This window comes from Penicillium psychrosexuale, assembly GCF_028828465.1.
Source record: "Penicillium psychrosexuale strain IBT 29551 chromosome Unknown utg000002l, whole genome shotgun sequence".
Taxonomy (NCBI): domain Eukaryota; kingdom Fungi; phylum Ascomycota; class Eurotiomycetes; order Eurotiales; family Aspergillaceae; genus Penicillium; species Penicillium psychrosexuale.
In genome coordinates, this window is record NW_026643187.1 from 1,744,319 (window position 1) to 1,757,848 (window position 13,530).

The window sequence follows — 13,530 nt, forward strand, 5'->3', positions numbered from 1 at the left end:
AACAGGTACAGACAGTTTCCCGTTGCAATTTTTGTGCAGTTGTTTAGCGAGTCCGATTATGCACGAGTAGATGATGTGATTTGATTTATTGTTGTTATTGATCGAGGGCTGTGAAAACCTCGGAAAGACCGTTGGATTTGATGAATTGGGATGTGAATTGAATGTACAAGAAGCTGTATAATACAGACACCAGAATGCCAGATCTAAATTTCTATACCTCTATATCGACCACCATTCGAATTCAGTCATATCCTGTACCGGCAAAGTATGTTGCTTGCGGCGCCACGTCCTGCGGGCATGCTTGGTGAACGCGTCGGGAGGAGACCAGGCTGCCTCCCAGGTCTGAGGGTGTCTCAGAGTGGTTTTAGATTGGAGAATACCAAAGCGGAAATCAAGGGGATTGAAAGTCCCTGGAGGAGACGGCAGTCGCATGTAGTAGCGGACGCTGTCGGGAATCTCATCGGCCACATGGCTAGTCATGATCAAGGCTTGATCCTCCGTGAGACCAGTGAACCGGAATTCCGACTCCTTCGAGGAGCGGGCTTGAACATTAAGTGCACGGCGTTTAGGTCTCTCGCCATTTTCTAAGAAATGCAAGCACGCGTTACGCTGTGCTGCAGATAAGCCCGAGAAAGCTTCGTCGAGAATAACAATGTCCGGCTTGGCGACGATGGCCCGGAGGAAAAGCACAATGCGTTGTTGTGCGGTGGTGAGCTCACTGAAGAGAATTTCATCTGCGTATCCAACAATGTGATCCATTAACGCGTATGTACCTAGCTTGACGTGAGTCCGCTTCGTGAGTGACGGGAGACCGGCAGTCGATATTTTTGGTACCTCACCCGGGGCGTAATTTGGATCCAGATGGGGCTGGAAGAATTGCAGGACTGCGGATATATCTTGATCGCGTTGAATGTTCAGCTTCGGCTTTGACAGGAAGGTCTCGGCGAAGGCACTCTCAAGTGCTGCACGGATTGATAATTGACGCGGGAAGAACGCATGGATCTCCGGTGATGAATGTCCAATGCGGGACTGCAGTTCAAAGATTGAAATTCCTGGTTTGCCAGGCTCCGGAAGCCTGGATCGTCCGAAAAGTTTGACAGGCTGTGCATACGCTTGCGGATGGTCGGATGTGATCATTGATAGCAATGTTGTCTTGCCTGACCCGTTGGGACCAAGGATCGCCCAGCGTTGCCCCCGACGTACTCGCCAATGCAGCCCATCCTTTGCTTCGCCATTTACGTTCTGTTGCCAATTACCGAGTACTACCTTATCCCCGTACTTGACATGAACTCCTTCCATATCAATGACTGGCTCTCCGCCCAAGGGTGCATGGACTTCTGTGGACTTTATCTCATTCGTATGCGCCACTAAATCCCCAAGGAGTTCTTTGTCCAAGACACCAGCCTTCAAGTCTGCTGTACATTTCTCCAATATTTCCGCTTGCCGGTCGGGTAAAGAGTCCGGCTTAGACTTATTTGCGACGTAGCTCCAGACATTGAGCGTGTCTTCGATATCTGGCTTTGGCCCTTGCAGGAGAACCTTATGGTCATTACCCAAAACCATAATGTGTGTGATCCAGTCCGGCACCTTGTCCTGGGGGCGCAGAGCTAGAATGAGCCGCGGGGCGCTCTTCTTCGCTAATTCATGAAGAAGGTTAGAGATCTTCCTCACTGCCACCGGGTCCAATCCCACTAAGTAGAGGTTAGAATATCACAGCCATCGAATGTGAATCAGAAACACTTACTGAATGGCTCGTCAAGAAGCAATAGCTCTGGTTTGCTTAGAATAGCCTTTGCAATTCGCGCTCGACGAGTTTGACCATTGCTTAGACTCGAGACTGGCAAGAGGAGAAGATTTCCTAGCTCAAGACTTTCAACAGTCCGCTGGAGAAAACGTTCATCATGTAGCGTGCCATTTTCATCGCCCTCCATCGGATTCAAGGAGGTCTGGCCCCGCAAGTATTGCAGCACGGTCCAGTCGGTTTCCTCCCGGTAACTCTCATAGCGAGCACTGAGATATGCGCCACGGACTCCTCCAATGGCCCCCGAGCCCTCGCCGCTGAAACCGACATATTGGACCGCATTTTCAATCACGCGTAGTTGTGGGTCTTTTTCGGCGATCTCGTCTGTGAGAAGGTACGGATATGAACGTGCCTTGGGCGGGATACAGATGTGTTGGCCGCGGAGGATATGCAGGAGGTCGGTTCGGCCGGCTGGACCAATTATAGCCCAGTGTTGCAGAGGTGCCTTCTTGGTTGCACCGTTAACATAAATAGCGGGCAGAGTGAAGTTCAGGTTTGGGAAAAGAGGTGGATTGGACGAGTCTTCGGAGGTTGGGTATTTCTTGTAAAAGGTTCCGTCTTCAATACGAAGGAATGGGATTTCGGACTTGAAACGGGTCGGGCGGTAAGCCGTGAGCCGCAATGCCCTCGGTCGCAATTTCGTTCGGAGTAGCATTGTCGCCATCAACTTACTGGAAACGTCGCAAAAGTGCGGAGATTGGAGATTGGAGATTCGGGGTTAACATTTTACAGGTCACGTGACCTCATGCTGATTCGGCTGTACCTGAGCCTCAAACAGATCCATGATTCGCTACAATACAGTTACATGGTAGAGATCACGAAGGCTGTATATTTGCAATGGCTAATAATCGAACTAGGACATGATATCAGGACTTGTCCCATTATATCATGTGACCTTTTCAATGTCCACTTTTCTGCCTCATCCGAAGCAGTCAAGTAACATCAATAACCAAGTCGTAGATAACTAATCTGAATCTGATATTGATCATCTCTAAGCACATGGAATAACTATTCTCTGGGAGATTGAAACGCCTAAATACCTCACGTGACCGTTCCGATCTGATCGCATCCGATCCCGGGGCCGGATAGCCGTCTGTTTCGGATCTGCATCGTGCGGGGGGAGTTGCATAGCTTGACATTTCGACGTGTTTTATATCTGCTGTCTTTGGGACAATTCGAAGCTCAAGCATTGGACAGAAATACTTGGAATAAAAGCAACAGATATCTATTATCATCGCCGGCAAGTCGTAGTACCTAAATCCTAATATAAATGTAAGCCGACGGCTAATGGGCGGGTGTGGCCACCCGACGGCCAAACTCTCGGGACCCGATTATCAGAGGTCGTCATGGACCTTCCAAGGCTTATATAGCCTGCTCTTACTTCATTTCCCCACAAACCTTCCGCGCATCTGTGCTTTCCACCTAAATCTCACGTGGCAACCACGACGCGTTCACCCGATATCAAATCGCCGTGGAATCTCCATTCGACCAACATTCAAGTGCAAGTATCTACGCAGAGAGAAAGAAGCAACATGCCACCCAGCGCGTACTCCCCGGTCCTTGAGACCAGTCGCATCTTCTCTGCGCTGTGTGACCAGTCGGAACGCTTCGACTTACCACCCGAGGTTCTTGCGAACAAAGACCGCGTCTCGTTCTCTACCAGTCATAATGAAATCTACTTCCCTATTCCCTTTAAAGAGACCGAAACTCTCGCTGCTCTGAAGGGTATCGAAGGTTCCGTGGCTGCAGCCATTGCCGATCTGCGCTTCGGTGCTGGTGAGGAACCTCGGGGCATTCAAGTCAACCTCGAAGCTGCCACTGCCTTTGGATGTCAAGCGTATATGGCAAAGGTGGATGGTCTGTCAAAATTGGACCCTGCTGTGAAAGCAAAGCTGAAGAGTGTGTATTTCTGTGGAGACTGATTATATGGAGCGACAAGACAATATTGACTGTAACAGATACGGATTTGCTGGCTGCCCAATCCAACGGCTATCGACGTATGTCGGCGAATCTTTACAAGACTAAGAACCCAGGCGAATACTTCCATATCCATGGCTCTCTGGAGGCTACGACGACCTTGAACATGATTGGGCTCGAGGGCCAACGACCAGACCTGACTGATTATGAAGAAATCATCAAGGTTATTGAGAGCAAGGTACAGCAATATACAGCTGCGGAGCTTGAAGAGATGAACAAAGAGAAACGCCAGGCTGGTGTGACTGCTTACAAACATAAGGACTTTATCAAGACTCCCCATGTAAGTGTTGCATGCTGTATCCGACCGCAACAGACAAGCTAATCATTCGACAGGGAAAACTTAATGTCCAAGAGCCTGCATGGAAAGTCAGCAAATTGCCTGGTGATCTTCCTCCGACTCCTTTCCCAGCTAGACGCAACGGCAGCAAGAAGATCCTCGAGGGCATCAAAGTACTGGAGCTCTGCCGTATCATCGCAGGCCCGACTATTACCCGCCTTCTAGCCGAATATGGTGCCGATGTTTTGAAGATAACCAGTCCAAACCTTTCCGATGTGCCGTTTTTCCAAGTTGATGGCAACATGGGCAAGATTGCAGCAGATCTTGATTTGAAGAGCGAGGCTGGACGAAAGGAGTTTGAGAAGCTCCTGGATGACGTGGATGTCATCGTAGATGGCTACCGTCCCGGAGCACTGGATAAGCTTGGCTACGGAGCAGAGGCCATGGCTGCGTTGGCCGAGAAGCGCGGCAAAGGCATTGTTTACGTGAATGAGAACTGCTTCGGATACGAGGGTGAGTGGGCTGGCCGCGCTGGATGGCAGCAGATCGCAGATTGCGTAAGTTATCACATACTGTCTCTAATGTCCAGATCAAAACTGACCTCAGCTACAGGTGACTGGAATCGCCTGGGCCCAAGGCCAGTTCATGGGCCTCTCAACACCCGTTGTACCTCCTTACCCCATCTCCGACTACGGCACAGGCTGCATGGGCGCCATCGCCGCGTTGACTGGTCTCTATCACCGCGCGAAGACCGGTGGCTCCTACCACGGCAAAGCTTCGCTGATGCACTACGACCTTCTCCTCTTTGCAATGGGCCAATACCCCGCTGATGTGCAGGAGGAGCTTCGTAAGGTGCAACCGCCTGAGTTCTTCAAGTTGCGTCACTGCGACAGTGTTGACCGCATCTCGTCGACCGTGCTGAAGGGCATGCAGGAGCGATTCCCGCACTTGTACAAGCCTGCCGGTTCTGAGTCGGAAGGTCGCGAGCCATTGACAGAGTTATGGACATCGCGCGCATATGGTGCGGATATCGAGATTGTGAAGCCAGTGGTAGTCATTGGCGGAGTGGATAATCAGTTTGTGCGGTCTAGTCGTCCGAACGGATTTGACCGAGCTTCGTGGGAGGAGTTTAGCGTCAAGGAGACGGATGTGAAGAAATGCTAGTCATTTCCGCACAGTCTTCTTTCCTTTTTAGCCTTTAAATACGGGATATGCACTCACTGTACATAGATCGCAATTGAACACCATCTGCAAATTACCTCGAGAAACCGGAATCTCTGACATAGGCTCGGTCTGACCCAATCGAGGAAATTAGGCTTATAAGCGACATAGATCCCCGCATGATTCATCATTATTAATTTCAAATAGTTACTACTACTGTTCTTATTAATTTAAATAACTTCACAGGCTGGTTGAAAATTGCGGCCAGCGGTAGACATACCCAAAGTAGTTAGTCGAGAGTGTGTCAAAAAAGCAAACCTCACTAACAAACGGTGCTAGACCAGCCGGTCTCGCAATGCGTTGAGCCTACATAAGCACAACAATCTCACCTGCCTGGCGTATGAGCTGCGCGCCGAGCTGACGACTCTCAGCGGCACAGCTGTAATCATGTTTAACGGCCTGTGGCTGGTTGATTGTCTTGGTGTGTATGACGACCTCCGAGACTGTGGATTCGATGGTGTACAGATGACGCTGCATTTGTTGGCTGAGAGTCTTAAGGGGTGGGATTGCGTGGGCTAGGGAGAGGATTGGTCATATGAATCCTTGCATGGCGAATAAGGATGAAGTTATGTGGGCTGTGTTGTATACGAGTGTTTCTAGGGCTTTGGTCTTAGATAAATAGGGAATTAGACAGCGGTATTTGGTTTATGGTATTGACGAGGGGAACTATGAATGTGAATATGTTCTGTTAGTCAAGAATGAGGTACAATCGAGCTGTTCATTTTCTTGCTCTTGGGCGTATGCTATAGTATCACGATTCAAGATAGGGCTAACGCTGATCGCGAATCTTTAGACAGCCTCCGGGAAATCGTCGGAGCTGAATTTTGTATATTTACAGGAGAGGGTATCCGTTATAATGTGGGTTCGATAAGCTTCTTCAGCTTACGGAGAGAGAGAGGTTTGATCAAGTACTCGTTGACACCTGCGGTCACTGCCGCCTGTTGCATGGTAGCTGAAGCGACGCCTGTAACAGCCATGATGCGGGAGGGTTGGAGACCGTGATCTTTTTCGTGTTGTCGGATCTTACTGGTTGAAACCAGGCCATCCATTATAGGCATTGATAAGTCTAGAATTAACAACCACCCAGTTAGTACTTTCGGGATGAGGAGTGTTTAGCAAACTAGTAGACGAACCCATCAATATCAAATCGTATCTTCGACTTGAACTTTCGACAAGTTCCAATGCAATGAGTCCATTAGAAGCTGTGTCATAACTACATCCAAGTTTTCGCATAAACGTAGCCAATATCTGCATGGTTGTAAGTCAGACAGAAGGAATTTATTGAGGAAACCGATATACAAAAAGGGGAGGGCGACTTTTGCGTAATCGAGTTTGCAGTGAGATAACATACCTGGAGATTGATGTCATTGTCATCTACAATTAGAACATGCATATCGTTCATTTGTCCATTCGATCTTATCGGAGGCTCTCCGATAGGACTACTCTGACAGACCAGTTCAACTGGAGGCTGTTGTGGAAGACCTTCCGATATTTCTGGTAGGGTCGACGAGGTAGGTTTTGACGGAATAATTTCATGGCTTGTTGGTGGAACGGCAATGGGAGCTTCAAGGCCGCGTATTTGAGGTTGTGAATTGTGCAGATGCACGACTTTTTGAGCGGTTTCATAGATCTTCTGAGGTCCATATCTGTAACGAAAGTTAGCTCAAGTACAGTAAAAGGGGGTAAACTCTAAACGTACGGCTGTGACATCAGGATAGCATTCGGAGGAAGTGAGTAGCCTAACGATGATGCCGTGCTGCCTAAGACAATGAAGAATTTGAAGTGATGGCCGGCAGTCATAGCCGAGGGTGATTGGTCATTCAACATAGCGTTGAACTTTGCTTCCTCAATAACCGCGACATCACCCTCTCCCTTCTCAAGCGACTCTACCAGTGCGACATGCCATCCCAGTTGTACCCTCAAAACATTGGCGAGAGTACTCTGAATAGAAAGCTTTCGTTTCGCATCGGAGCTCAGAATACCAGTGGGCTCCTCCGTCAAGTCAGGACAGCCGTTGAACCCAATGAGGCATGCCTTCATAGTGTCCTTGTGTCTTTGCATATCCGGAGAGGAAGCATCGCCGAATGGCTTGGTGGGGAGAAGATTCCTCGGACGCCGTACGGGGATGTAAACATCGACCTGGGTACCAACACCAGTTTCGCTCTTCACTTTGAGGTGACCACCCAGAAAAGTCACTAGCTTACGCACGACGCTGAGTCCAAGCCCAACGCCTTCTGATAGAGCGTCTTCCTGGGCGAACGGAGAGAACGCGGAGTTTCTGAGAAAGTCCTGAGAAATTCCTTGGCCCGTGTCTGTAACGCGGAGATGGACAAGATGAGGTTCTGCTTGACTTTGAGTTGCGGTTTGTGACAATGATACCTCGACGAGGCCGGCCTGTGTCCATTTCATTGCGTTACCGAGGAGGTTCATGACTATTCTCCTCCAGGCACCAGCGACTGATTGGATAATCCAGGACCTGGACTGCTCGATGTTTACTACCACTGACAATTCATCGGTATCTCGAGTAATATGAGAGGCGGGTTGCAAAGACGAGGCAGCAGCAGCTATTTCACTCGCAAGAGACGGGACAGGCGCGGGTGCCTTTCGGCTGGTATGGAGTATAACAGCGACTTCTTCAACCAAGGAACCGAGATTGAAGTCGGAAACTAAGCTTGTTCCAGAATCCTCAGTGTTGGTCACGCTGAGACTTTGCGTGGTTGCCAAGTTGTTGATTTTACAGTAATCCAGCCTTGTATTCGTCAGTAAAAGGCCTCACCAGATGGACTGCGAGTGAAACCTACAGGTGATCTATTGTGTCCAGCAAGGTCAGTCCCGATGTTGAGATCATGTTAACCATATCACGGTGCGCAGTCTGAAGCGGAATATCATGTAGCAACTCTGCGCTCGCGAGGATGCCATGTAGTGGGGAGCGAAGCTCGTGACTGATAGAAGTTACGAAGTCAAATTTCGAGTTCTCACTGGCGGTCCAGTGTATCCGGGATACTTCAGAGATCATAGAATCTCCAAAAGCCTTAAAGTAGTGTAGGTCTTCTATGCCTAAAGGACGATGACTTCCGTTTACCCATGCTAGTGTACCTGCGAGCCATCGCGATTTGTTCCAATCCCATAGAGGATAGAAAAGCACACTCTTGGCTCCAGGGAGCTGATGAGCGAGACGATGGAAAATCTGCTCAAAGTTCTCAAAATTGGGATCGGAAGTCTCTGGATTTCCACATACAGAATCAATGGGGCTGGCCGGATTGCTCCTGCTGTCTATGTTGAATATGTGGCCATCTGGGAAGTGTGTAATCAACGAATGTAGCAACTCTTCGGTCACTGTGACCGGGCGTTTAGAGTCAAGGTGGCTCTTAGTTGGTCTGCAGCTTATAGCCTGACCCAAGGACCCACAATATTTTTCTGCATCTTTGAGAGAGTTTGCATTAGGAAGGTCCCAAGGACCAGTAGGCGCAATGGGGGAATCTGTCGCAAACTCCGGCAAGGCATCCCAATCATCATGCCGTCCAGAAAATTCGCTAAAATATAGTTAGAAAATGTCAATAATCCAACGAAAGAGTGACTAACAATTGCGGGTCATTTCGGTGGGCATCAAGAAAGACCACGGCGTCCAGATCCAAAGATTCTTTCAGCAGGAGACTGGCACGGGCAAAAATCGCAGCTATGCGTTCAGTGATAGACACATTGCCTGGCACTAATGATTCCGGGGGTCCTTCCACGGAAGATGAAAGCGGTTCGTCTCGGTCCGAGGTTCGAGAAAGCGACGATGGCTGTGTATAATTTGACACGGAAGGCATATTTTGAGAAAAGATCGACGCTTCTTTTCCATTAAGACTGGTGGACGAACCTTGGTCAAGGGGTGAATAGACACCAATATCCTTTTCCGTAGGCAAAGAAACGATCGTTCCACCCACATCGCTTCGGGTGGCTATTGACCCCAGATCTTCAGAATTCAGTTTCTTCGCAGATGCTTCAATCTGACCTTGAGTGGAGGAGCCAGTAGGGTCAAATTTCGAATGACTTTTGACGAAGTTTGTCAATCCTTTGACCAAGTTCTCCGAACGACGATGATATTGAACGATCCGCGCATTTTCAAGGTGGTTTGAAATGGAGTCGGCAATCTCCCGAAGGGCAGCCACATCCGCGTCTCCAAATTTCGTTCGTGGCTTGTTGTCCACCACACAATATGAACCTAGTACGAACCCGGAAGGGCTGTACAATGGCACCTCGGCGTAGAATCGAAAGAACGGCCAGCCAAGGACGTACGGGCGATCTTTGTAGAAATCCTCCTTGGTGAAATCGCGAATGATGTTGCGTGTCTGATTGGCTGTTATATTCTCCGTGTCTAGTATCTGGGAAGTATCTTGTCCAGTGAAAAGTCGAATGGCGTGGGGACACACTCCCCATTGCAAGTCCAGTGTATTGACACCCAGGAATATACCATCATCCGCGCGATGAAGATCTTTGTTTCGAAGGGAGATCGACGCGGTTGCCTCTGAAATGACATGCTGACTTTCTCCGTCGATGATTGAAACAAAAGACCGATTGCATCCAAAGCGATAGACACCCAGTTGTGTCAATGCGGTCAGGGTGGTATCATTTGAAAGGCGAGGGGAGGTTAAGTCCTGTGAGAGGTCATGTTGATCCGGGTCTGAGCTTGTAGAGACTGGCTGATCAAAAGTACAATAATACCTATAGAGGTCGAGGAAGCGTTAGTGGAGATCGCAATCGGGCGGGGAATCACAAACTTTGATAAATCCCGGATTCTCTCTTGCTCGACATCATTTCCTGGCTGACCCATTTTAGATGGGCCAGCTGATCTATAGCTGGTCACTTCGGCATAAGACTGAAGTTAGGAAGTTCTCATAGCATACATGTTGTCGAAATAAGAGAAGAAAACGGGGTTACGAAACCTGTTTGAGGGAAATCCCTACTGTGGTGGGGCTTAGGCCTCTCGGTAAGAAATATTTATGGGGGCTTGGGCTAGAATATTCCATAGTTATAACTGTATTGATTGAGGCTATATTCATTCTAGGGACATATACATATAGGTATCTAGGTACACTAGGTACTCAAGTGTATTCAAATGTATATACGCAGAAGCTGAAGTGGCGTACTGGGGTAATATACTGTACCACTAGAGTAACCGTGATATATCCACCGTAGTGTTCGACATATCACCATAGAGCTATTTAGATTAATAAGAATAACGGTGTTTTTTACTCTTTTCATTTGTCTTTTTGCTTCTTTTTATAGATATCGCCTCTCCCTTCATAATCTTTCTAGATGGCAGAAAAAGCCGACCCAATCTATGAAACCTTGGAGACAATCACTAATAGAGATAATCTGATTTTAAAAACAGCATTGAAATTCTAGATGGTAGAGAGTATCTAATTGATCAAATGCGACCGGTATTTAATGCTAGTTGTAGCTTAATAAGTCATATGATAGGTGTTAATTTACACGGGCTGGTTGAAATTGCGGCCAGCGGTAGACATACCTCTTCTTTTCATGTGGCGAATCATCTTCCAAGGTTCATGGTAATGTGTCTCATTCAATCAGCTTCGAGATACGCTGATTTGCATAGTTGGTGGAATTTCCTACAGGAACCGGATATGGGTGCCATGCATGTGCTGGTTTGGGCTGTGTGCTGACCTTGCATAGTTCGGACATGTGGTGGCTTTGTGTAACCGTTGGAGGTTGAGTTTCTATTTAGTTCTTGGGATAATTGGAATTGCAATTAGGATTTGGATTTGGGTTTGGGTCTTGTATATTTGATTCCATATATTTGTTGGCCTTGTATAGTTCACAAAGTATGCCCGGATATATATAACCCCACAGAGGTAGAAATACAAGATAGTTATACTGAGGGATTTGTCTCTATGCGAGAATATGCATGAAATCCAATCTAAACTAGATCAACTTGAAGCACGAAAATAGACCAAACCAGACAAATCTAACTGTTTGATGTAAGCGTCAGCACATGTCCCCACTATGGGTGGAGAAGGTCAGTATGTATTTGGAATTGTACGGCCATCACGCACATCAGTGTTTTCTTTTATAGGGGTACATCTTGCCATAGTTGCTTCCTATAGGTTGCTTAAGGAGAAATTGCTTAACGGGTACCAGCAGGTTCATAGCGTGTGATTCCAAATTCCCCCAGGAAGCGCTGACATATGTACACAAACAGGATCCCCCTGAATGGAGCTTTCAGTTTAACATCCCTTCGAAAATATCAAAAAAGAAACAAAAAAGGATCTCGCTAATAAACGCCACGAGCCGGAGAGGATATATCGCAGGATGCTCGAAAGATACAAGCTCCTAGATGAGAAGCAAAAACACAAACACACGCGAACAAAAAGGGACCAAAGAAAAGAAAACAAGAAACGGAAATCAGGTATGTACAGTCCAAAGACAGACAAGCAATAACACGAATCAGGAATCAAAAATCGGGCCAAATGCCGGGGTTCCTCGACATTCAAGCTCGTAGACAATTCGCGCCGTCAGCACAGGGTTACTGATCACGCACACCGCTTCAGCTTGAAAGTCCTTGATCTGCTGCAGGATGATGGGAACCATGTCCATACGGCCACACTTATTGGTGTCCAGGATGATAGGGGCTGAATCCATTTTGTGGACTAGATGCATGATCCTATCACCGTAGGTCTTCTGAGGAGCACGAGTTTGCCAAAGCACACGCAGTGCGGGTCGGTTGTCATCACCGAGGAATGACAGACAGGGCCCAATACCCGATCCGGTAGTGACAACTATCACTCTCCGGAAGACGCGCATGGCATATGCAAAGCCATAGATCAACACTCCGCGCTTCCAGAGGTGAGTAGGCGGGTTCTGAATTGTTTCTGCAGTCCAATCACCAGCTTTGGACACCAACGAAGAGAAGCTTGGGTTGCCGTGGACGCCTGCGGGTGTGGGGTCTGGGAAAGTGGCAAACCCATGCCAATCCCGAAGCGGGTGCTTGGCTAGTTGGATGCCCTTTCCAAAGGTGGTAATAGCATGGTCGAAATGCAAGCGGGTGGCGTGAGTCGAGAGTGGCTCGGCCCGCACTGCGACCTTCCGGAGGAACAGCCAAGGCTGGATAATGGCTGCTACAGTGAGCATCAAGAACCAGAATGCTGGCAGTTCGATGATGAATGTTCCAAGTGGTTGGCCCATGGACTGGCTAGCGTTTCGGGAGAAGACGATCAGCAGGGCGACAAACAAGGCCACGACAAGCCACCCCGAAAAACGGTGAGTGAGTTCGAAATAATCATGCCGTTTCATTCGGAATGCGGGGTGGGACACCACGATGATCGCCAGCAACAGGACCAATATGACATAAGCTAACGCAACCGGTGCTGCTGAAATGCCAATGTCCGAACCATCAGTTGATGGTTTCCAATACTGGTGGGACATCACGCCCACGAATCCCACGTACCACACGAGGGCAGCGACTCCACAGCCGCTATGGACACCGCCATAGTGGTAGACTTTTGCGGCGATCCGACGGAGGAGCAGCGGCGCTGAGCGCGGCATCGAACATACTATGACGAATATAGCATTGACCACCAGTGGCTGGCGGGCCAGGCCGCAGGCAAGCAGATTGGCGGCCGTGGCATTGACCAAGGCCAGGAGTTTCTGTTCAGTGCTCATGATATACACAAACATTGCAATGTTTGCACAGAACACCAGCGTGAACAGACGCCGGTATAGTGTGAGAATGGCATATCGGGTGGATGCAAATAACTTGGGTTTGCGCTGGGTCTGTGCCTCCACATCGATCTCATTTGCGATATCAAAGTGTACGGATTCAGCTTCCTTGGAGGAGCACTTTTCATCGATTTGGTACTCATTGATGAGAGTCGCCTCGCTCACAGTCGGTGTGTGTCGCGCAACGACCACCTTCGGAGGCATAGTGATGGGGGTTTTCTCTGACATAACTATGATGGGTTCCCGATGTATCACACTGGCTCATATAAAAAGTTCAAAAGATGACTGGAGGTTGTGATGAACTAATCAAGCCAGGGATTCCTTGAAGTGAAAGAGACTGAAAGAAATAGTTGACAACCCAACCAGGGCGAGTCCTCCATTTTGAAGTGAATCACTTCAACCAAGACCTTTGTTTTTTTCTCCCCTCTCTACCAATATCCACCAAGATCAGCCTCACACCCCTTCTGCATGGCGACCTTCACGTCCTTCTTTCCCAATCGAGGTTGTCTTTCCATTTTGGGCGTGACCAGGC

The 13,530-nt window shown here is 48.5% G+C and overlaps 4 protein-coding genes across 4 annotated transcripts; 1 reads left to right on the forward strand and 3 right to left on the reverse strand.

Annotated features, from left to right (window-relative positions):
- Positions 1-219: 219 nt before the first annotated feature.
- N7518_001801 (putative ABC transporter) lies at positions 220-2,456 on the reverse strand (the record flags this gene model as incomplete). Its single annotated transcript, XM_057182729.1, has 2 exons — positions 220-1,691; positions 1,745-2,456. The coding sequence occupies 2 exons, from the start codon at positions 2,454-2,456 to the stop codon at positions 220-222; spliced, it is 2,184 nt and encodes a 727-aa protein (XP_057044179.1).
- Positions 2,457-3,333: 877 nt separating this feature from the next.
- Positions 3,334-5,219, forward strand: N7518_001802 (CAIB/BAIF family enzyme; the record flags this gene model as incomplete). Its single annotated transcript, XM_057182730.1, has 4 exons — positions 3,334-3,700; positions 3,760-4,058; positions 4,112-4,612; positions 4,668-5,219. 4 exons carry the CDS (start codon positions 3,334-3,336, stop codon positions 5,217-5,219), a joined length of 1,719 nt encoding a protein of 572 aa, XP_057044180.1.
- A 908-nt stretch (positions 5,220-6,127) lies between these two features.
- Positions 6,128-10,137, reverse strand: N7518_001803 (hybrid sensor histidine kinase/response regulator; the record flags this gene model as incomplete). The annotated part of the gene is made up of 7 exons (XM_057182731.1): positions 6,128-6,342; positions 6,410-6,524; positions 6,628-6,922; positions 6,976-8,025; positions 8,078-8,809; positions 8,859-9,983; positions 10,040-10,137. Coding segments are annotated over 7 exons (3,630 nt in total), but the record flags the coding sequence as incomplete, so codon positions are not given.
- Positions 10,138-11,726: 1,589 nt separating this feature from the next.
- On the reverse strand, positions 11,727-13,202 carry N7518_001804 (integral membrane protein TmpA; the record flags this gene model as incomplete). Its single annotated transcript, XM_057182732.1, has 1 exon — positions 11,727-13,202. One exon carries the CDS (start codon positions 13,200-13,202, stop codon positions 11,727-11,729), a length of 1,476 nt encoding a protein of 491 aa, XP_057044182.1.
- Between the last annotated feature and the right edge of the window lie 328 nt (positions 13,203-13,530).